Raw genomic sequence first — 24,663 nt, 5'->3', positions numbered from 1 at the left:
AGCTCAAACTCTTCTGGTCTACTTCCCTTCTTCCACTTTATTCTTTAGCCCTGTTTATTTCTAGCTCTACCAATCTATTAAAATTACACTCTGAAATATCATCAGAATCTCCCAAGTGATCATTCCAGTAGCCTTTACCCCATCCTTATTATACTTGACTTCTCTGTCGTACATTACTGTTCCCTACCTCTCCATTTTCTTGAAATTCTTTTCCTATTTACTTTATACAACACTACACTATCCTAATTCTCTTTTTGTTCTTTCCTTACCGAACTATGAGGGTTTACCAAGATTCTGTTCTTGGGTCCTTTGTTTACTGTATGTAGGTGCTACATCTGTAACTTGTGCTTCAAGTGTCACCTCTACAAGAATGATTCCCAAACCCTCATCTCTTGCTGTCCTTGTAAACATTTCTGTTTGTATGTTCTGCTGCTACCTCAAACTTAACATATAAAATCACACTCATGTTTATTGTAAATGAATCTCACTTCTTCATATACCTGCCTATGGTATCATTCTTATCCCAGTTCTACTAGTTACAAGTCACATCACAAAGTACTTGCTGAGGGAGGGGGAGTATGTAACGCCCTGCCTTCTCTGAAACAAACTATCAGAAGTGAAAGGCTGTATTGTGAGACCTCCGAACAAAAGACGTATGGCCGACTTTGCAGTGATAAGATAGACTTTTTTGTGTTTTTACCAGGATCCCAGTCGCCTATATTATGAACCATCTGAGCTGAAGTTATTTGAAAACATTGAGTGTGAATGGCCACTGTTCTGGACATACTTTATCCTCGATGGGGTCTTCAGTGGCAATGCAGAACAGGTAATATGCCAGAGAAAGAGCTTTCCAGAAGAATGGGTTTTAGTATGTCTTCGTCTTTCAGTTAATGGCTGTGCTGACCCTGTGACCAAATGGAATTCTTCCCTAATAGGGAAGAAACAGAGTCTTCTAGAGTCTTCTAGAGACTAGTACTTGAGGGTACTAGGTTAAGAGTTGGAAGGCCTTTATATTGCCATCACTCAGACTTGGCTTTTAACAAACATAGACAGCAAAATAGCAAGCCCTGTCCACTTGCCTCAGTTGTTACAGGTGCTTGAGTTTACTTCCTGGCTTTGTGTATATATATATATTTTAATAAATCTTGGAAATGATGTTCTGACTTTAGCCCCCCCAAAACAACAACAACCCATTTATACCTTGTCCTTGCCCCCCAAAACATGGTCATCATCACTTTTTTGAGCTACATGAATAAAGTAATTTAGAAACCATCATTGGAAAATAGTGAGACTGGGAGATTTAATCAAGGAAGTTTAGTGTCAGGCATTCTACAAATTGGCTATCGTCTAAACTTGGACATAAATCCAACACATTTGGAAGTCACTTATACTTGGCTACATAAAACGCAATTTTGTGTAATTTGAATCCTTTGGCCAATATTAATCTGTAACTGCCAATATGAGTTTAAATAATAGGGTTACACCAAAGTTTCAGGGGCCACAAAGTGCTGTTCTACTCTAAATTTCAGTAAATTAAAGGATATCCCTTTTTGAGAAATCAAATAAGATAAGCAGTAATAGAAATAACCCACCCTATTTTGACCACCCTATTTTGATTCTGCCATTTTTCTCAGACCTCAAATTCCACAGGATTATTTATCAAAAACTTTTCTTGCTCAAAGAAAGATGTATTTATCAAATGTGCCTACGCCTACTAAGTACAAAGCACATTCAGGTTTTTTGGACTCTGGGGGTGGGGGAAAGAGTTGGGAAATCTGGATTCTTTTTTATTCTTTTTTTTCTGGCTTCCCTCCTGACTCTTTTTTTTTAAGATTTTATTTATTTATTTGAGACAGAGAGAGAGCACAAGTGGGGAGGAGGGTCAGAGGGAGAGGGAGAAACAGACTCCCCAGTGAGCAGGGAGCCCGACGCAGGGTTCGATCCCAGGACCCTGGGATCATGATCTAAGCCCAAGTCAGACCTTAACTGACTGAGCCACCCAGGCGCCCCATTCCCTCCCAACTCTTGAGTAGCCCAAATATAGTCATTGACTTCTTCAGATTCTCTGTATACAATGGAAATAGTTTTTTACTCTTCTTTAAAGAAGTTGTCTCTAAAGTTTTTTTTTTTTTTTAATTTCACAGATGAAGATATGCCATAAGCACAAGGGACAGTCAGTTCGGCTATAATAAGACATACATGTTTCTTGAAAATCACCATGCTCTGCATATTTGAGAAATAAAAACTATAGGGCTCCTGGGAAAATGAGGTTGGGACACAACATTTTAAAAGTTTGCCAGAGGGCTCCTGGGTGGCTCAGTTGGTTAAGCATCTACCTTCCGCTCAGGTCATGATCCCAGGGTCCTGGGATCAAGTCCCACGTTGGACTCTCTGCTCAGCGGGGAGCCTGCTTCTCCCTCTCCCTCTGTCTGCAGCTCTGCCTACTTGTGCTCTCTCGCTCTCTCTCTGTCAAATAAATTAAAAAAAAAGAAGTTTGCCAGAAATACATACAAAATGATAGGAACCTGATAAACACAGCATCATAACTTTATGCATGTGAGATGGTTAAGAAGTACATAAATACCACAATAAATATGGCACTTGTAGCTTTAAAAAGACCTTAGGTTTGCTCGTGGGTATGTGCACCCTCGGTCCTGCCAGCTCACCTGACGGGCTCCCATGCCCGCCACCCTGTGTGCCAGAGGAAGGGAACAAGAAAGATGGCAAAAGAGTGAGGGGAAGGAGAAAAAGAACATAGAGCAGACAGGACGAATACAAAATAAACTGAGGAGAAAGGGGAAGAAATGAAAGAGAAGGGAAGGCACACAGAGTCAGGCAGCAGCTCAGGAGTGATTATGAACCGGTAGAAGGAGTGTTCCCTGAACTCAGACAAAAAGTTCTAACACGGAATGTGGATGGGTGGGGTTCATTGCCGTCCTGAGGCACGTCCATGTGCATGTTTTGGGTATTCTTACAGGGGCTCAGTTCAGCTGAGTGTACTCTCAGGTCAAGACTGTGCATAAACACATGTCAAATCTGGGTGATGCTCAAATCATTCCGTCATACATCAGACGCATTGGAATAAATGTGTGCTTTCAAAACGACTGTGATGGCAGAACTGACTGTTTTTTCCACCATAAATTATAGTGGGGTTTTTTTTCCTTTTTGTGTTTTGGTGTTTGCTTTTTATGTATTACTAATCTAACCTACAGCAAATTGTTAAGCAAAAAATGTGAACTTCACTACAAGAGAAACTTATTTTAGCAGTTAAATTCAGTTTTTAAAGCCCGTACATGTAAAGGCAAGAAGCTGTATTTCGAGTAGTGGATAAAAACAGGCCTGTGGGGCTCCTGGGTGGCTCAGTCAGTTAAGCAACTGCCTTTGGCTCAGGTCATGATCCCGGGGTTACAGGAACAAGCGCCATGTCAGGCTCCCTGCTCAGCGCGGAGTCTGCTTCTCCCTCTGCCTGCCACTCCCCCTGCTTGTGCGCTCTCTCACTCTCTCTCTCTCTGTCAAATAAATAAATAAAATATTAAACAAACAAACAAACAAACAAACAGGCCTGCGGAGGCAGGCTGACTTGGGCTCAAATCTGGGCTCAACCTTACACTTGCTGTGTGATCTTCCACAAATTCATAACCTCTTTGAGCCTTACTTTTTCAGGAAAAAAAAGGCTTTAATTGCATATACCTCCTAGGATGGTTATTAAAATTAAAGGTGTTCTACACAACTAATGAATCATTGAACATTGTGTCAAAAACGAATGATGTATTCTATGTTGGCTAATTGAATTTAAATTAAAAAAATCAAATGTGTTAAAGCACACAAAATTTCTAGCATAGTATCTGGCCTGTAATAAGCATTTAGTAAATGCTACTCTCCTTTCTTCTCCCTTTCACCAGGTGAACATGCTCCTTTGCAACAGGAACTTCTTTGGCTACAACCCTCCCTGAGATCCCCAAAGGGAACTCTATAAACTTTTTTCTCCCTTTCTTTTATCTACAGGTTGAAGAATATAGAGAGGCTCTTGAAGCAGTCCTCATCAAGGGTAAAAACGGAGTCCCACTCTTGCCAGAGCTGTACAGTGTTCCTCCAGACAGGGTGAGTTGGACAGTGCCTTAATAACATGGAGCTGGGAGAAGGAGAGCCGGACTTCAACGGGACTGCCTCATTTGAGTCAGACGATTTTTAATTTTCTGATTTTAATGTTCTAAAACTTTGTCTTTTGGTATAAGATGATGAAAATATGATTCTAGGCCTTTGAAAAGAAATTTTTAAAGCAGTCTCAGGTATTGCGCCATTGCATAGTGAGACAAGAGTAAGACCAAACGTTAACAATGGTAGTTTCATGGGCGTATTACTTACCCTCAGACTCATCAAGATGCATACATTAAATACGTAGGGCCTTTTTATATGTCAACCATACCTCAATGTTTAAAAAAAATTAATTGTTCAGAAATTGATTTTTTTAAAGATTTTTTTTTTTTTTGAGAGAGAGAGAATGAGATAGAGAGCATGAGAGGGGGGAGGGTCAGAGAGAGAGGCAGACTCCCTGCTGAGCAGGGAGCCCAACGCGGGACTCGATCCCGGGACTCCAGGATCATGACCTGAGCCGAAGGCAGTCGCTTAATCAACTGAGCCACCCAGGCGCCCCCCAGAAATTGATTTTTTTAAAAAGACCAAACCTTAAAGTTGAGAATGATACGGAGTTCAGTAGGCAGAACTAGAGCGGTGTTCTGTGCGAACTCTCAGGATTTGGTATTCTCTGCTTTGAGGCCAGTAATCTGGGATTGTTTGAGTAGATCAGGCTTGGAAAATGAAGTATGTCCTCATTTCCCCACAATGCCAGTTGGGAGTGCCATCGTTCCTCTTCTCCATTACGAAGGAGCATTAGCCATGGGAGAGTTGCAGTCTTGCATTCTGGTGGAGATGGATGGAATAAGCTACTAGCAGCATCGGCAGCATCACCTGAGAGCTTGTTAGAAATGCAGATCTCAGGCCTTCCTCCACACCTACTCGGTCAGAATCTGCCTTTGGACAAGGTCCTTAGGTGATTTGTATGTACACACATTTAGAGGAGCCCTTCCCTAGACTGTAGTCATAGTGCTGGACTTTTCAGTGCATTGCATATGTAACTGTTCTATAGGGTATGAGTCACAATCCACATTCAGCCTTTTTGTTGTCTAGTATCTTTAACCTTCTATCACCTTTTGTGTGGCTTCTTTATCTTTTCTTTTAGGTTGATGAAGAATATCAAAATCCTCACACTGTGGACCGAGTCCCCATGGGGAAGTTGCCTCATATGTGGGGTCAGTCTCTGTACATCTTAGGAAGTTTGATGGCAGAGGTAAGGGGAAACTTCAAGGCTCTTCCACTTTTTTTCTCCTTTAGTCGTTATAATAATGAGATTTGTGAGTAGCTCATTAAATCTGGATCTGTCTTTTGCCTTTTATATTCTGCCTTAATTATATATTTTCCTCCAGGTCAGGTGCTTAGAGTGGGAGCAGTGCCAATCCTTGACAAAAATCTTTTCCCCCTGGCAACCATGTCTCTCATACTGCCCAGGGCTTCCTACCTTGACACTACTTGGAGCTGCTCTCGGATCAGGGCCTCAATCTGGCCCTTTCAAAACAACCCCCTACCAGTGCCTTGCCTCGTGACTGATGCATGCACCTGTGCTTGATAGTAATGATGACTGATAATGGATTTAAGTACTAACTTTTTCAAGCAACATAATGTTTCATTATCTAATTGAGTAAACTGATAAGATAATTTTAGGCATCACGAAAAGTGGTTGGGAACATCATTGTTTTTAAAAATTTATTGTTTGCGTTCTTTTTGCTGTGGGGCTCTTTAAATGTTTTTTATGTTAAATTCGGTTGAAACAGTCCCATTTTTTGGCTTTTTTTAAAAAGATTTATTTATTTTAGAGAGAGCGTGCAAGCAGGGGGAGGGGCAGAGGGAGAGGGAGAGAAGTCCTCAAGCAGATTCCCCGCTAAGCACGGAGCCCCCACACAGGGCTTGATCCCAGGACCCCAGATCATGACCTGAGCCGAAATCAAGAGTCAGATGCTCAATGACTGAGCCACCCAGGCGCCCCTTGGTTGAAACAGCTGTCAGTGAAGCACTTGGGAATTTTGTCCTTAATGCCCAGCTTTTTTTGAAATTGTGAGCTATAGTAAGGGTTCTCTTTCTCAAAGTTTTCCAGATTTACTGACAAATCTATTTCCCCATTATAGGTTATTATGGTAAGCTATAACTAAGGCTCCTAGAAGATCCAAGGTGGGATTTAGCTATCCTTTCTGGGTCAGACTCTTTGACCTGTTTATGTATGACTATTTTCTGCAGCTGTTTCTGTTCACTCTGTTTTGGGTTTTTTCTCAGTTTTACTGAGATATAATTGACATACATCAATGTGAATTTCAGGTGTACAGCATAAAGGTTTGATTATCTTTAGTTGATGTTATGAACAATGTAGCAATAATGAGCAGAAAGATCTGTTTAAAATAATCCTGACCTGATGACTTTCTCATTCAATGCTATAAAGAAATTAAATATGTGAAAAAGGAGGAGATGAATGGCAATTTTTAAGGGTAAAATGGGTGAGTTCATCCCGTTTCATCAAGGACAGAAATTCAAGTCAAAAGATATCTGCTGGAGCATCTGGGTGGCTCAGTCAGTTGAGCATCTTCTCTCGGTTTCAGCTCAGGTTATGATCTCAGGGTCCTGGGATCGAGCCCTACGTTGGGCTCTGTGCTCAGTGCAGAGTCTGCTGGAAATTCTCTCCCTTTCCCTCTGCTCCTCCCCCTGCCCCCCTTCCCCCCCCCAATCTCTCTCAAACAAATAAATAAAATCTTTTTTAAAAAAGATATTTGCTGAGCAGGACGTATAGCAGTCACATGAATAAATGAGAAAACAAGACTTCAATTATTGATAATAAGCATTGTGGTCTGATGGTCTAATTATATACATTCAGAGAGCAGGTGGAAGTGTAACTAAAAAAATCTTTGGGCTTATCACTTGTACCTCCTCTGTTTCCAACAAAGAACTTGTGGCCATCACTAGAAATTAATTCCAGATGAAATTAATTTGGATGTGAATTCAGGAGTTCAAACATGTTTTATATAGTGAAGGTATTCTTTTCCTTTCCATACCTGCCTCTCACATGTTATAGGGCAGGTTTTTGACACTGGTATATTGTTTCTCCTCAAACATTAGCTTTTTCTTTGAGAAATAGTAACCTGTCTTTTTATGGTTTTTGTTTAGGGATTTTTAGCTCCTGGAGAAATTGATCCCCTGAATCGAAGGTTTTCTACAGTACCAAAGCCAGATGTTGTGGTTCAAGGTATGGATTCTTATTCCCAGCAGCAGAAACTTTATATTAACGATCTGTTTTGGGCCAGTAAATGATGGTGTTATTGTTCATCTCATGGGTTTTGTTAGGCCTCAAAAAGTATACGGTGACCTCGGTTCTTTTTGGTTTCAAGATTGCTATTAATCTTAATCATGAACAAATGCTTAATAAATGATGTCATTTGGCACTCTTAACCACTTCTTACTTCTAGAAACTCTTTTCAATTGTCATGATATTGTAGCCTTTAGATTTTCTCTGCTTTCTTTCTGAACATTCTTTCTGTGCTTTTTCTGTTAGTATTCCTTTCTTCTCATGCCCTTTTAATGGTTGTGTACTTAATCTTATACTGTTGTCTGTCTGTATTTACACTCTGTGTTAGTTTGCTAGTGTTGCCTCCTTCATAATACATTTGCTTCCATGGATCCAACTATTCCTTCTTTGGAGAGTACTGGAAACCTTTATTTTTTGTTCCTAACAATTAACTTAAATTTTGAGGTATCTACTCTATGCAAAACGCTGGGCTAAACTCTATAAACATTATAAGAATTCTAGTCCCAATATCTATAAAACATCTTTATCACTGATAGTTCAAATGCAAAATTGACCTCTTTTGTCTCCATCCCATCCTTTCCCCCTCCCATGAAAAGCAGATCTTTCTACCCTCCTTGTCTCTTGTAATGAGCTCACTATTATTTTAGTCTCCTAGGATATAAAGTTCCAAGTGATTTTTGACTCTCCAACGACACAATCCAGTCTGGTACTAAGCTCCTATAAAACGTCTCTGGTCATTTGACTTTCGGGTTGGTGCTATATGGGAAATAATCCTGTGTATTTTACTCTTCCCTTCCCATGAGACACTTCGTTCTCCTTTGAGGCTTATGCCATCTGGCTGTATTGATCTCCTGGTTGCTCTAATTTATTCATTTAGCTTACAGACTTCCTCTTCTTCCCCAATTCCTGCCATAGTGCTAGATTTCAGCATCATAATAAGTGCCATCTAACATTTTAGCCTCAAAATTCTTGGATACCCATAATCCTAGTGGCATTTCCCTCCACCTCTGTGTTACCCACTCATTTTGAGGACCAAACTTTGGAACTGTTCCACCTCATATATCTTTAATTCCAGAAAATTCCAGTTTATGGTCATAGCTATGTATTATTTCAGTTTTCCTTTCTACCCATGGCGCTTGTCTCTATTTTCTCTGAGTCTGCTCTTCCCTATTTGCTGATCATTTAAATATCTGAATCACCCATGCACCATAATTCTACTACACCCACCAGAAAAATCATAGCCCCACATCAATCTTACAGTCTGCATTTTCTTTTTCTACTAAGTTTTTTATTTTAATTCCAGTATAGTTAACATATAATGTTATATTAGAATCAGATGTACAATATAGTGATTCAACCATCTTATACATTACTCAGTGCTCATCATGATAAGTGTACTCTTTAATCCCCATCACCTATTTCAACCATCCCCCCCCCCCTACCAACCTCCCCTCTGGTAACCATTAGTTTGTTCTCTATAATTAAGGGTCTCTTTTTTGGTTTGTCTCTTTTTTTTTTTTCCTTTGCTTTTTGTTTTATTTCTTAAATTCCATGTATGAGTAAAATCATATGGTATTTCTCTTTCTCTGACTGACTTATTTCATTTAGCAGTATACTCCCTAGCTCCATCCATGTTGTCACAAATGGCAAGATTTCATTCTTTTCTATGGCTAAATAATATTCTGTTGTATATATACACACACATATATATAATGGAATTATATATGTGTATATATATGCATATGCATATATATAATGAAATTATACATATGTATATGTTTAATGGAATATTATTCAGCAATAAAAAAGAATGAAATCTTGCCATCTATATATGTAAATATATGAAATCTTGCTATATATATGTGTATACCACCTCTTCTTTATATATTCATCTATCAGTGGACATTTGGACTGCTTCCATATGTGGCTATTGTAGATAATGCTGCCATAACATAAGGGTGCATGTATCCCTTCGAATTAGTATTTTTATATTCTTTGGTTAAATACCCAGTACTGTGATTACTGGATCATAGGGTATTTTTTTCTATTTTTAGCTTTTTAAAGAAACTCCATACTGTTTTCCACAGTAGCTACAGCAGTTTGCATTCCCACCAACAGTGCAAGAGCGTTCCTTTTTCTCTACATCTCAACAGCACTTGTTACTTATGTTTTTGATTTTAGCCATTCTGACAGGTATGAGGTGATTATCTCATCGTAGGTTTGCCTTGCATTTCCCTGATGATGAGTGATGTTGAACATCTTTTCATGTGTCTGTTGGCCATCTGTATGTCTTCTTTGGAGAAAGGTCTGTTTATGTCTTCTGCCCATTTTTTAATTGGATTATGTGTTTTTTGGGTCTTGACTTAGATCAGTTCTTTATATATTTTTATACTAACCCTTTATCAGATATGTCATTTGCAAATATCCTCTCCCATTCAGTAGCTTGTCTTTTAACTTTGTTGATTGTTTCCTTCACTGTGCAGAAGCTTCTTATTTTGATGGAGTTACAATAGTTCATTTTTGCTTTTGTTTCCCTTGCCTCTGCAGACATATCTAGAGAGAAGTTGCTATGGCCTAGGTCAAAGAGGTTGCTGCCTGTGTTCTCCTGTAGGATTTTGGTGGTTTCCTGTCTCACATTTAGTTCTTCAATCCATTTTGAGTTTATTTTTGTGTATGGTGTAAGAAAGTGATCCAGTTCCATTCTTTTGCATGTAACCGTCCAGCTTTCCTAGTACCATTTATTAAAGAGACTGTCTTTTTCCCACTGGATATTCTTTCCTCCTTTGTTGAAGATTAACTGACCATATAATTAAGTTTATTTCTGAGTTTTCTCTTCTGTTCTATTGATCTATGTGTCTATTTATATGCCAGTACCATACTGTTTTGATCACTACAGCTTTGTAATACAACTTGGAGTCTGGAACTGTGATACCTCCCATTTTGTTTTTCTTTTTTTTTTTTTTTTAAAGATTTTATTTATTTATTTGAGAGAGAGAGAATGAGAGAGAGCAAGCACATGAGAGGGGGGAGGGTCAGAGGGAGAAGCAGACTCCCCGCCGAGCAGGGAGCCTGATGCGGGACTCGATCCAGGGACTCCAGGATCATGACCTGAGCCGAAGGCAGTTGCTTAACCAACTGAGCCACCCAGGCGCCCCCATTTTGTTTTTCTTTTTTGAGGTTGACTTGCCTATTTGGGGTCTTTTGTGGTTCCATACAAATTTTAGGATTGTTTGTTCTAGTACTATGAAAAATGCTGTAGGTATTTTGATAGGGATTGCATTAAATCTATAGATTGTTTTGGATAGTTAAAATAGATATTTTAGCAATATTTGTTCTTCTAAACCATGAGCATGGAATGTCTTTCCATTTCTTTGCATCATCTTGAAATTCTTTCATCAGTGTTTTATGGTTTTCAGAGTACAGGTCTTTTACCTTTTTGGTTAGGTTTAGTCATAGATATTTTATTGTTCTTGGTGAAATTGTAAAAGGAACTATTTTCTTAATTTCATTTCCTGTAGCTTCATTATTAGTGTATAAGGTGCAACAGATTTCTGTACATTGATTTTGTGTCCTGCAACTTGACTGAGTTCATTTATCGGTTCTAGTAGTTTTTTGGTGGAGTCTTTAGGGTTTTCTTTTTTTTTTTTTTAAGATTTTATTTATTTATTTGATCGAGAGAGAGAGAGCACAAGCAGGGGGAGCAGCAGGCAGAGGGAGAGGGAGAAGCAGGCTCCCTGAGGAGCAGGGAGCCATATGTGGGGTTCGATCCCAGGACCCTGGGATCATGACCTGAGCCAAAGGCAGTAGCTTAACCAACTGAGCAACCCAGGCACCCCTAGGGTTTTCTATATAGAGTATCATGCCATCTGCAAATACTGTAAATTTTATTTCTTCCTTACCAATTTGGATGCCTTTTATTTCTTTTTGTCATCTGATTGCTATAGCTAGGACTTCCAGTACTATATTGAATAAAAGTGGTGAGAGTGGACATCCTTGTCTTGTTATTGACCTTAGGGGAAAAGCTCTCAGTTCGTCCCCATTGAGGATGATGTTACCTGTGGGTTTTTCATAAATAGCCTTTATTATGTTAAGGTATGTTCCTTCTAAACCTATTTGGTTGAGGGTTTTTATCATGAATGAATGTTGTACTCTGTCAAATGCATTTTTTGCATCTATTGAAATGATCATATGGTTCTTACCCTTTCTCCTACTGATGTGATGTATCACATTGATTGATTTGCAAATATTGAACCACACTTGCATCCCAGGAATAAATCCCAATTAATCATGGTAAATGGTCTTTTTAATGTATTGTTGGATTTGGTTTGCTAGTATTTTGTTGAGGATTTTTGCATGTATATTTATGAGAGATATTGGCCTCTAGTTCTCTTTTTTTGTGGTGTCCTCATCTGGTTTGGGTATTATGGTGATACTAGCCTCACAGAATGAATTTGGAAGTTTTCTTCCTCTTCTAACTTTTGGAATAGTTTGAGAAGAATAGATATTAACTCTTCTTTTAATGTTTGGTAGAATTCGCTTGCAAAGCCCTCTGGTCCTGGACTTTTTGTTTGTTGGAGGTTTTTTCGTTACTGATCAGTTTCATTGCTGGTAGTTGGTCTGTTCAAATTTACTTTTTCTTCCTGCTTCAGTTTTGGTAGGTTATATGCTTCTAGGAATTTATCCATTTCTTCTGACTTGTCCAATTTGTTCGCATATAGTTTTCCATAATGTTCTCTTAACAATCCTTTGTATTTCTGTGGTGTCAGTTGTTATTTCTCCTCTTTCCTTTCTGATTTCCTTTATTTGAGTCTTCTCTCTTCTTTTCTTAGTAAGTCTGGTTAGAGGTCTATCAATTTTGTTGATCATTTCAAAGAACCAGCTCCTGCTTTCATTGATCTGTTCTATGGTTTTATCAGTTTGTATATCATTTATTTCTGCTCTAATCTTCATTATTTCTTTCTGTTTGCTGGTTTTGGGTTTTGTTTATTCTTCTTTTTCTAGCTCCTGTAAGTGTAAGGTTAGGTTTTTTAATTGAGATCTTTCTTGGTTCTTGAGGTAGGCTTGTATTGCTGTAAATGTCCCTCTTAGAACCATTTTTGCTGCATCCCAAAGATTTTGGACCATTGTATTTTCACTTTCATTTGTTTCCGTGGAATCTTTTATTTCTCCTTTGATTTCCTGGTTGAACCATTCATTGTTTAGTAGCATGTTATTTAACCTCCAAGTACTTACACTCTTTCTCAATTTTTTCTTGTGGTTGATTTCTAGTTTCACAGTGTTGTGGTCAGAAAAGGTACCTGGTATGATTTTGACCTTTTTAAATTTGTCGAGACTTGTTTTGTGGCCTAATATGTGATCTGTTCTGGAGGATGTTCCATGTGCACTTGAAAAGAATGTGTATCCTCATGTTTTAGGATGGAGCGTTCTGAAAATATTGTTAAATCCATATGGTCCAGTGTGTCATTTACAACCACTGTTTCCTTGTTGATTTTCTGTTTGGATGAACTGTCCATTGAAGTAAGTGGGGTGGTAAAGTCTCTTATTACTATTATTGTATTCCTATAATTAGTTCCTTTATGTTTGTTATTAATAGTTTTATGTATTTGGGTGCTCCAGTGTTTGATGTATAAATATTCACAATTGTTATATCCTCTTTTGGATTGTCCCCTTTATTATTAAATAGTGTCCTTCTTTGTTGCTTGTTGCAACCTTTGTTTTAAAGTCTAGTTTGTCTGATACAAATATTGTTACCCCAGCTTCCTTTTGACCTCTATTTGCATGATAAATGTTTCTCTATCCCTTTACTTTTAATCTGCAGGTGTCTTTAGGTCTGAAAGGAGTCTCTTGTAGGCAGCTTATAGAAGGGTCTTGTTTTTTATCCATCCTGTCACCCTAAGTCTGTTGATTGGAGCATTTAGTCCATTTACATTTAAAGTAATTATTGTTAGATATGTATTTATTGCCATTTTGTTACTTGTTTTGTGGTGGTTGTTGTAGTTTTTCTCTGATCCTTTCTTCTCTTCTTGCTTTCTTTCATGGTTTGCTGCCTTTCTTTAGTGATATACTTGGATTCCTTCTCTGTATTCTTTGCATATCTATTAGTGGTTTTGGATTTGTGATTACCCTTAGGTTTGTATATAACATCTTCTGCATATAGCAGTCTATATTAAGTTGATGGTTGTTTACGTTTGAACCCATTCTTTATTCATCTCTCCACCATTTTAGGTATATGGTGTCATATTTTACATCCTTTTATTTTATGAATCCCTTGACTGATTTTTACAGAAATAATTATTTTGACTGCATTTGTGTTTTTTACTTTTCATACTCTCACTTATGGTCTTTCCTTTCCGCTCCTTTCTTGTAGGGCTGGTTTAGTGGTCATGAACTCCTTTAGTTTTTGTTTGTCTGAGAAACTTTATCTCTCCTTCTCTTCTGAATGATAGCCTTGTTAGATAGAGTAATCTTGGCTGAATATTTTTCCCTTTCAGCATTTTGAATATATCATGCCATTCCCCTCTGGCCTGCAAAGTTTCTGCTGAAAAATCTGATAGCCTTATGGGGTTTCCCTTTGTATGTAAATGTCTTCTCTCGCTGCTTTTAAAAATCCTTTTTTAATAGTACTTTTTGCTATTTTAATTAGTATGTGTCTCAGTGTAGACTTCCTACGATTGATTTTTTATGGGGATCTCTCTGCCTCCTGGATGTGGATGTTTCCTTCTCCAGATTAAGGAAGTTTTCAGCTATTATTTCTTCAAATAAATTTTATACCTCCTTTTCTCTCTTTTCTTCTGGGATCCCAGAATGTTATTACCTTGATGGCATCACTTGAGTTCCTTAAGTTCCCTAAGACTATTCTAAGTTTGTATAATTTTTTTTTTCTTCTCATTTGCTCAGCTTGGTTACTTTCCATTACTCTGTCTTCCAGGTCATTAATTCATTCTTTTACTTCCTCTAGCCTGCTATTTATTACACCAAGTGTATTTTTAATTTCCGTTATTTTTTTCTTCATCTCTGATTGGTTCATTTTTTATCTCTTTGTTAAAGGTCTTCCTGATGTCCTCCACTCTTTTCTCAAGGTCAATGAGTATTCTTTATGATCATTACTTTAAATTCTCTATCAGGCATACTACTTATATCTGTTTCACTTAGATGTCTTGCTATAGTTTGGTCCCTTTCTTTCTTTTGTGACATATTCCTCTGTCTCCTCATTTTGTCTACTCTCTGTGTCTGTTTCTGTGTTAGGAAAGTCAGCTACTTCTGTTGCTCTTAATGATAATAGCCTTATGAAGAAGAGGTCCTGTAGTGCCCTGCAGTGCAATTTGTCATTCCCAAGGACCTCGTGCTTCAGGGAGTATCTCCTATGTGTGCTGTGTATGCCCTGCTCTTGAATCCTGGCCTCTTTTTCCTTCAGTCCAGTTGTCTGCAGAGGCTCTCTTTGCCTGTTGTGGGCAGTGTTTGCTCCTCAGCTGGGTGAAGCATGTTTTAACAAGGTGTGCACCTGTCAGCTTACAAAGTGAGTCCTGCCACCACCACTGGAACTTCAGTCCCACAGAACGTGTGGATTGGAGATAAGGTGTTAGTGGGGTTTGCACCTGTGTTCTGGGGGAGGGGACTTGCAGCACCATGACGGAGGCCGGTGAGACTGGAAAGGGAGGATCTGCCCAAGCACGGGAGTGACAGGGTTTGGTATCAGCAAGTTAGGTAGCAAGTTTCAGCACTGTGCTGGTTCCTATGCAGGTGGCCATGTGTTTATGCTGAGGGGTGGAGGAGGGAAATAGTGCCTGCCAGCTCCTTTATTCCTAGAGGGGTCTCCCTGTGATCCCTGCCTCTCCAGGACATGCTCTGAGAGGAGTAAATAACTCTCCCTCCCATTTGCCCCCAGCATTTTTCAAACTGCTGCTTCCACGCTGTATCTCTGCTGGCTCTTTTTCCTGTAGCCTCTTAAAGGGCAGGGACTCCACTTCCTAATGCCCTCTGGGTTCTCCCAGAACCAAGATTGCTGATTTTTAAAATTCCAGGCTTTAAGTCCTGCTGGTTGTAAGAATTCACAAAATTCGGCCCCTCTCACTTCCAAAGCCAAACGTTATAAGGATTCATCTTCCTTCTTCAGGCTCCCCAGTGTATAGTCTGTTTTTTGCCTTTCTCTGTGCCACCAGCTTCCTCCCCACTGCAGATGGCCATGGTCCATTTTGCTCCGAAACTGCATCTCCATCCTTCCTGCTTTCTTCAGTGTGGCCTCTTCTCTACCTTTAGTTGTGGAGTTTGTTCTGCCAGTCTTCAGATCGTTTTCTGGGTTATTTACACTGCTGAGTGTTATCTAGTTGTATGTATGGGACGAGGCAAGCTGAGGATTCTCCTCTGTCATCTTCCCAGCCTCTTCCAGTCTGCATTTTCTGATCCTGTACCTGGCCTGCTAAAACTACTAGAAAAAAAAAAAAAATCACACAAAGGAGCGGATGGTAGCACTGTAATTCTGCAGTCTCCAACTCAACTAGACTCACAGTGCCTCCTGCTGGTCCTTGTTCTTACTGTTACTCAGCATTTTCATTCTTTTCGACCACTATTCCAAACCTGTTTTCAACCCCACCCCTTACTTTCATCCTCTTTCTTGGCCTGCTACCAAGGTTAGATATCTTAATCTAGCTAGATAATCTTAATATTCTGATTGTTGTCAGTTTCCCAGCCCCCCACCACAATCTTACTTATATTTTCACTCATCCTTGTCTCCTTTTCTCTGGTCTCAGAAAAGGTATTTCTTCTCTTCGAGGCCAACTCCTCCTTCCAGTGCTTGATCTTATCCTCTTCCCCAGCCTTCCTAGAAACCTACTCTTTCCTGTTTCTTCAAACTCTTCCTCTCTGTTGGTTCTGGTTTTTAGTTTATTTACATAGTCATCTCCCTTTAGTTATCCTATCTTTCCTTTCTCAACTGAATTTCCTCTTCTTTATATGCCATGCATTCTGCAGTCCTTTCCAGTCTAGCTTATAATTCCTCTGAAAATGCTTTTGCTTAAGTTATTGAAAAATTCAGTAGGTATTTTTCAATCCACATCTTAGTAGATCTTTCTGTTTCATTTATTGTTTATCTTTCTGGAAACTCTTTAACTCCCATGTCTTCTGTGATACCATCTCTTGGATCTTCTTCAACCTAAATTTTGCAATTTTCTGTCTCATTCTGGGCTTCCTATTCTCTTTGCCCCCTAACTGTTGGTATTCCTGGGAGTTCTGTCCATTGACCTTATTACTTAGATTATTTGTTCTTGTCTCTCAGCCTCCTCCTATTCCACACCTTCTCCCTTTTCCTGTCTCCTGAGTTCTTCACTCTCAGAAGATGACTTCACCTCCTATACCACAAAGAAAATATCAGCCTTGGGACAAAAACTCCTCATTCTCACCCTAGGCTTTTCTTCATCTGTCCATTTCTTATATGTTGAACTTCCTCAAGGTTATATTCTGGGGTCTCTTTTCTTTTTTTCTATATATATTCTCCTTGACCCATCTCATCTCTTTATATGCTAATGACTCCTGGATCTATATCACTGTTCTTTAAGATGGCCTCACTTGGATGTTTCACAGGCACTTGAAACTCAACATGTCTAAAATTAGACAGCTGCACCCTCCTACTATTATATCATCCATGCCTGCTTTTCTCCCTATGTGCCTGTGTCACTAAAGGCCACACCATTCTCTTAGTTACACATGCAAATACCTGGGAAATCATTCTCAATATCTCCCCCTCTTTCACCTCCTATATTCAATCAGCTAACAAATCCTGATTTCTTTACCTTCTAATTGATTCTGAAATCCATCTAGTCCTCTCCAGCACAAATGTCATGATCCTAATCTAGGTAATTAGCATCTCTCACTTACATTAGTGCAATAAATTTTTAAGTGGTATCCCTGTCTTCAGTCTAGGCCCACAACAGTCCATCAGTTTATTCTTTAATCATCAAACATTAATATGTTCTTTTTTAAGGTGCAGTTATGGACATATTAATCCTCTCATTACAACTTACAAGGGTTTCCATTGTCAACCTCCTTCACATGGCTTATAAGGCCTTTTATGATCTGGTGTCTGACCCTGTCTGCATTGTCATTTTTTTACAATGGCCCCTTCACGCTCCACGCTCCTGCTGTAAAGAACATTTTATAATTCCTAGATCTGCCTTGTTCCATGTTGCTCTTGAGCCTTTGTCTGTGCTGTTTCTTCTACCTGGAACAACTCCCTTACTTTTACCTTCACCTTTGCCAGATTAATTTCTATTCAGCCTTCTAGCAGAACTCAGTATCAGCGCCATTTTCTCCAGGGATCATGTCTATCTCTGTACTGCTAGCATTTGGCAGTGCTTAGCACATAGGTGGAATTTCCTAAATATTTTATAAAACATAAAGTAAAAAAAAAAAAAGCTCAGATGTTGGGGTCGAAAGTGTTCCTAGCACCCCAAAGTGTTGTTCATTTGCCTCTCTTTCAGTGCATTGCTCTCTGCAGATCCCTGAAGCTCAGTAGAATGCAGTTTGGAAATCATTACCCAAAGATAAAATACAAAATCCTAAAAGTGACACATACACCCTCCATAAAGATCTAGCCTCTGTCTGCCTTTCCAGATTCTTTTTTTTAAACCACTGTGCAAACTATTTTATGCTACAGGAATATTGAAGTGTATGTAGTTCCTCCCCAACCCCCACACACGTTCTTTTTTCATTTCCATGTTTTATGATCATCGTGTACCTTGTACCTAAAATGGATTTCCCCATCCCTATTCCCTTCTTTCTCCTGGCTAACATTCATTCTTTCAAACTCAGCTTAGACATCATCTCTTTCAGAAAGCCTTTTCTGAAACCACTCTCTACCTGTCCCAGACTTGATACATGTCGCTCTTTGGGGCTTACAGTGTTTTGTGCATATCTCTAGTTACCTAGCAGCTTATTTTATAATTGACTTATGTGTGTGTCACTTCCATTACACTGTAAGCTCTTCAAGAGAGAGACTAACTTACCCATCTCTTTATCCCTAGTGCCTAGTATAGTACTTCATCCATTTAGGTGCTTAGTAAATGTTTGTTAATGAATGAATGGATGACCACATGTGTTTTCCTGGACTTTCCTTAGCTCACTATCATTCTTCCTTTGTATATTTTCCCTGGAGAATCTTTGTCATTTTCATGTTTCCAGTTATAAGTAATCGAGATTGTGTTATGTCCAGGGGGCCCTGTGATCACTATATCCTGCATATCCTGACCCAGACCACAGCAGCACAATACCATGAGGCTCCCAAGATAGAAAGATACACACACACACACACACACACACAAAGAAAGACATATACAAAAGACAATGGCAAAGAAAAAGAAAGTAAAACTGTTAACTAGGCTTTTGTCCCAAACACTCAACATAGAAAATACTGGTAAACTTGAATGAATCAAATGGTACCTTCATTTTCGCATAAACCCAATTCAACACATCCACCAGCACTGGAGAAACAGGAATACGGCACATATTTGCCCTCAGTGCTTAGTGTCAAGCCAGCTGAGGCCCCACTCAGATTATTAGCCCCCAGCCAGGTATCTGTCCCCTAGAGGGAAAGTAAACAGAAGGGTCAGGGAGCTGACTTGGCCTCCTCCCTTGTGAGTATGATAAGCACTTCAGAGACATGAATATAACAGGAATAAAAGGGAGCTGTCCAGGCTTGTCATGCTCAGAGTCTAGAACCTACCCCCCCAATCCCAAAACAACCACACACAGTTTTAACTATGGCACCTCAATTCTTTATTCCCAGTTTACCTTGTCTTCTACCATGCTCTGGCTATAGAGTAATTCTTATTATTTGGGTGTTCTTTATTACCCTCAAACTCCTGTCTGGTCTTAAGGATATGAAAGAGCCTTGGAGAATCAACTTTTACCAAAGCTGTAACACACCTCATGTTGGATTTTTTTTCCCTATTCGAACATGGGATCTCAGATATAAAGAGTATTGCATTCTCTAGGAGCACATAGGTACTTAGCCAAAAAAGCAGAATCTAATACTCTAGTCATGAGATCCTTTTTCCTTTTCCATTTAGGTAATAGTGTTATGTACCTAGCATGAGACTTGTTTCATCAAAATTCCTCAATAACTGTTAATTTCCTCCCATTTTCTTTCTCTTCCCTTCAAAAGAAATTATGTGGCTTGAGAGATTTTTAGGTTCCTATTGAAATAAAAGTTTCTGTTGACCTCATCTTCTTTCCTTCCTATAGTTTCCATTCTAGCTGAGACAGAAGAAATCAAGGCCATTTTGAAGGACAGGGGAATCGATGTGGAGACCATTGCTGAGGTATACCCTATCAGAGTACAACCAGCCCGCATTCTCAGCCACATTTATTCCAGCCTAGGTAAGGAGATCGGCCTTAATAATCTGTCATTATAACAATCAAAGCATTATTCGATACAGGCTGGTTTCTATCCTTTTTATTTATTTATTTTTTTGATCTTGTACTGCTTTATTAAACTGGATCTGAGAGGGAATTTAGAGCCTCTGGAACCTAAGTTTCTAATCCAGTATATCCTGAGCAAGCTTGATAATTTTAGATGTGCTTATGAATCTGGTACATAGGGTGTGACTGTTAGCAAATAATATTGTATCTTCATTCCAAGTGCATTCTTAACTAACATGTTCTCCCCTTTCTTGAGACCTGTATTTCCATTTTGAATACATGTTAATTTTATGTAGAGTAATAGCCAAGAAACTTTTTTTAGGTCTTTTATACTGTCATATAATGAATTGGTTGACAATATTAGAAAATTCCACTTAATCTAATATTTATTTTAATTAGTACTTCAATTTCTATTTAATTTATTAAACTTAATGATAGACACATTAAGCAGATTACTACAAATTACAAACTTATACAATTTATTACAAATTTGACATTAAACAAATCACTACACTATTAACAAAAAAAAAAAAAAAAAAAAAAGCTCTGCAAATTTCCAAACTACCCTTGTGAAAGACTGATTAATGGTCCCCAAAGGTGTATAGGTCCTAATTCCTGGAACCTATGAATATTACTTTATATAGGCAGGTATGATTAATTTAAGGAGCTCAAGACAAGGAAGATTATCCTGGATTTTCCAGGTGGACCTTAAATGTAATCACAAGTATCCTTATAAAGGGAAGGCAGAGGGAATTCAGACTATAGAAGGTAGGACATGTGACAACAGAAACAAGAGATTAGAGTGATGCAGCTATGAGTCAAAGATTTCCAAGGAATGCCCACAGCCTCTAAAAGTGAGAATTGGCAAGGAACAGATTCTGTCCTGGAGATTCCAGAACAGCCTTTTTAACACCTTGATTTTGTTTTTAGTCCTGAAAGACTCATTTTGGGCTTCTGACCTCCAGAAATGTAAGAGAATAAATATGTGTTGTTTTAAGCGACTTAGTTTGTGGTACTTTGTTAACAGCAGGAATGGGAAAGTAATACAGATTTTGGTACTAAGAAGTGGGGTAATGCTGTAACAAATATCTAAAAAATGTGGAAGTGGCTTTGTAATCAGGTAATGGATAGAGGCTGGAAGAATTTTGAGTCACATGATAGAAAAAGTCTATATTGCTTTAAACAAACTGTTGGTAGAAATAGGGATGTTAAAGGCATGGCCAGTGAGGGCTCAGAAAGAAATTAGGAACGTGTTATTGCAAACTTAAGGAAAAGGATCCTTGTTGTATAGTGACAGAAGGATTGTTAGCTGAATTGTGTCCTGTATTATGTGGAAAACACAACTATAAATTATGAACTTGGAGGGCACCTGGGTGGCTCAGATGGTTAAGCGTCTGCCTTCGGCTCAGGTCATGATCTCAGGGTCCTGGGATCGAGTCCCACATCGGGCTCCCTGCTCCTCGGGAGCCTGCTTCTCCCTCTGCCCCTCTCTCTCTCTCTCTCTCTCTCTCTGTCTGTCATGAATAAATAAATAAAATCTTTAAAAAAAAATTATGAACTTGGATATTTAGCTGAGGAGATTTTCAAGCAAAGTGTTGAAATCATGGCCTGGTTTTTCTCTTGCTGCTTATAGTAAAATGCAAGAGGAAAAAGATAATTGAGGGAAGAATAGTTAAGCAAAAAGGAACCAGGACTTGATGAAAGTCTTAGATGGGAAAAGATGATAAAATTAGGAGATTGGCTGTCAGGAAAGCATGCTCTGGAAAAAAAAGGTCAAGGACATGGCTGGACAACCTTCTTCTAGAATTTCAGAAAGATCAAAAGATCGGTGTATTCATTCACATTCTTTGAAGAGATAAGGCTGTGACTCATGGATTCCCTCAACCACATTAGCAGAATCTAGGAATAGAGATATGATTATCCAGGAAAGATCTTAGGAAGGACACTCTTGTCTAATGGCATGAACTCCCATGACATATATGCAATACCCACAAAGTTTTTGAGAATGTTATATATGCAGAAACACTGCCAAATTGGACTGAAAGAGACAGAGGACAAGATTAAAGAAGAATATTGAACTCCCCAAGTTCTGTAGCCAGGAAGCAGGCTGATAAAACTACTAAGCTGTGAACAAGTGCTATTCTTCAAGAAAAAGGAAGGATGACTCCAAGGGAGGTGCGTTGGGCCCAGAGGACAGAGCCTCAAACCACAGAGGATTACTACCATGCCTTGAAACCTAATGGAGTTTGCCCAGTTGGATTTTAAAACTGTTTGGGGCTGCTGACTCCTTCCTTCCATTTTCTCCCTTTTGGAATGAGAATGTCTATAATTTGTATTCTACCCCTGTATTTTTAGAGAATATAACTTGTTTTCTAGTTTCAAATGGAGAGGAATTTTGCCTCAGGATGTATCATACCCATATCCTCACCCATACCTGATTTAGCTGATGAGATTTGGGACTTTATAAATAATGATATTTAGAAGAGATTTTGGACTTCAGTTGATGCTGTAATGTGTTGAGAGTTTGCAGAATGTTGGGATGGGATGAATGCACTTTGTAAGTGGGAAGGATATGAATCTTTAGGGGCCAGGGGATGGACTATGGAAGGCTAAAAAATGGTCCCCAAAGATATCCAGGCCCTAATCCCTGGAACCTGTGAATGTTACCGTATATAGCAAAAGGGAATTTACAAGTGTGAATAAATTAAAGAGATTGAGATGGGAGGATTAGTCTGGATTATCCAGGTGGGCCCTAAATGTAATCACAAGTGTCCTATTTATAAGAGGGAGCCAAAGGGAGATCTGCCTATAGAAGTAGATGTGAGGACTGAAGCAAGAGATTGAAGTGATAAGGCTACTAGCCTTATCCTCTGAAGTTGCAATAGGCAAGGGACAGATTCTCCCCCGAGCCTCCAGAAGGAACCAGCCCTGCTGACATTTTGATTATACCTTATAATACCCATAAAGCCTATTTTGGACTTTTGACTTTCAGAGCTGTAAGAGTTTAAATGTGTGTTATTTTAAGCCACTAAGTTTGTAGTGATTTGTTATAGCACCACTTAGAAATTAATACAATCTTAAATCAAGCCACAAAAGGGCAAATTTATAAATAAAGATTATATCCTAGATAATGGATTGTCACAAACCCAAAGCCTACTTTGTGTGTGTGTGTGTATATGTGTGTGTGTGTACTTTTCTTTTTCACCAAGAATGGTCTGTTAATAATTACAGCCAAGCCAAATCTTGTCCAGCTCAAAACCAGTCTCCTTTCCTTTTTACTAACACCTACTTCAGACACTCAATTTCTACAGCAGTTATGTATGTAGATCTCAATTGAGATGGAATCAATCAAGGAGGAAAGGACCAACAGTAAGAGGTGACTTTTCTCTGTCTCTCCTAAACACTCATATTTTATGCCAGTAGGGCCTTAACTCCCAGAGCTATTAATATTACATCTGACTTTAGGAATATACAGATTTCCCCTTTCTTCCATCCTAGCTGTAATGTACAAAATTCCTTTTCTTTTTAATTCAAGTGCAAAGTTGAAATGTTCTAAAGAAACTTTACTTTAAAAAATGGGAAACTATGACTCATCAGTCTAACACAATTCACAGAGCTCACCATAGCACATACCCTCCCCAATGTCCATCACCCAGGCACCCCATCCCTCCCACCCCCCACCACTCCAGCAATCCTCAGTTTGTTACGGGAGATTAAGAATTCCTTATATCAGTGAGATCATATGATACTTGTCTTTCTGTGATTGACTTATTTCTCCTAGCATAATACCCTCTAGTTCTATCCACGTTGTTGCAAATGGCAAGATTTCATGTTTTTTGATGGCTGCATAATATTCCATTGTATATATATACCACCTCTTCTTTATCCATTCATCTGTTGATGGACATCTTGGCTCTTTCCATAGTTTGGCTATTGTGGACATTGCTGCTATAAACATTGGGGTGCTCATACCCCTTCGGATCACTGACCTCTACCTCTGAAACAAATAATACATTATATGTTAAAAAAAAAAAAAGATAGTAGGAAGGGAAAAATGAAGAGGGGAAATCTGAGAGGGAGGTGAACCATGAGAGACTGTGGACTCTGAGAAACAAACTGAGGGTTTGGGGGGGGGGTGGGGGGGATGGGTTAGCCCAGTAATGGGTATTAAGGAGGGCACCTATTGAATGGAGCACTGGGTATTATACGCAAACAATGAATCATGGAACACTACATCAAAAATTAATGATGTAATAATGTATGTTGGCTAACATAACCTAATAAAATAAAATTTAAAAAATGGGAAACTAAAATATAAACACATAGAAATCAACAAGTTTATTGAATATAGATCTCAACTCTTAATTAATTTCTGAAATCTAGCCACAGCTTAGCTTGACTATTACAAAATACTGAGCCCCTGGTTCCCCTCACTTATTCAACCCTATCTGAGATAAATTCCAAGTCAAGACTCTGAAACTTCAGAGATTAATTTGGGTTGATTCTTTACAAAATGGGATGGGTATTTTAGCCCTTCCCAGAATCTGCTTCATGTTTTTTATCATCTCGACCATTCTCTCTAGTCTCAGACTATAATGTGCTCCTAATTTCCAGATACCAGTCCACTAAATCTGTTGACATAAGGAAGGTATTTCTCTATCTAGCCCAAATCTTCTTCCAGGAACAAGTATTAGTTGATTTTCTAGTCACCTTCTTTGCCCCTCTTAGAAGTCTTTATGGTTTGAAGTTCATGTAAGTCCTACTGGTGCCTTTGACCTGATTATCTCTGGCTCTTACTCAGAAGATGATAGGTTAAATTTACCCTTTGCTTCTTCACATTTATTGTT

The 24,663-nt window shown here is 38.8% G+C and overlaps 1 protein-coding gene across 10 annotated transcripts in view; it reads left to right on the top strand.

Annotated features, from left to right (window-relative positions):
• PHKA1 (phosphorylase kinase regulatory subunit alpha 1) overlaps positions 1-24,663 on the top strand; it is a 142,764-nt gene that overhangs the window by 42,991 nt on the left and 75,110 nt on the right. For 9 of the 10 annotated variants that reach the window (XM_035028760.1, XM_035028761.1, XM_035028766.1 and 6 more), the window contains 5 exons: positions 704-826; positions 4,006-4,101; positions 5,240-5,347; positions 7,267-7,345; positions 19,640-19,774. In XM_035028760.1, the coding sequence (XP_034884651.1) occupies positions 704-826; positions 4,006-4,101; positions 5,240-5,347; positions 7,267-7,345; positions 19,640-19,774 (541 nt within the window). The remainder of the gene's footprint in view (positions 1-703; positions 827-4,005; positions 4,102-5,239; positions 5,348-7,266; positions 7,346-19,639; positions 19,775-24,663) is intronic. The other variant, XM_035028763.1, reaches the window with a different exon arrangement.

Source organism: Mirounga leonina, unplaced genomic scaffold, assembly GCF_011800145.1.
Source record: "Mirounga leonina isolate KUSES-001 unplaced genomic scaffold, KU_Mleo_1.0 Mir_204, whole genome shotgun sequence".
Lineage (NCBI taxonomy): Eukaryota > Metazoa > Chordata > Mammalia > Carnivora > Phocidae > Mirounga > Mirounga leonina.
This window is presented reverse-complemented; position numbering and strand designations above follow the sequence as displayed.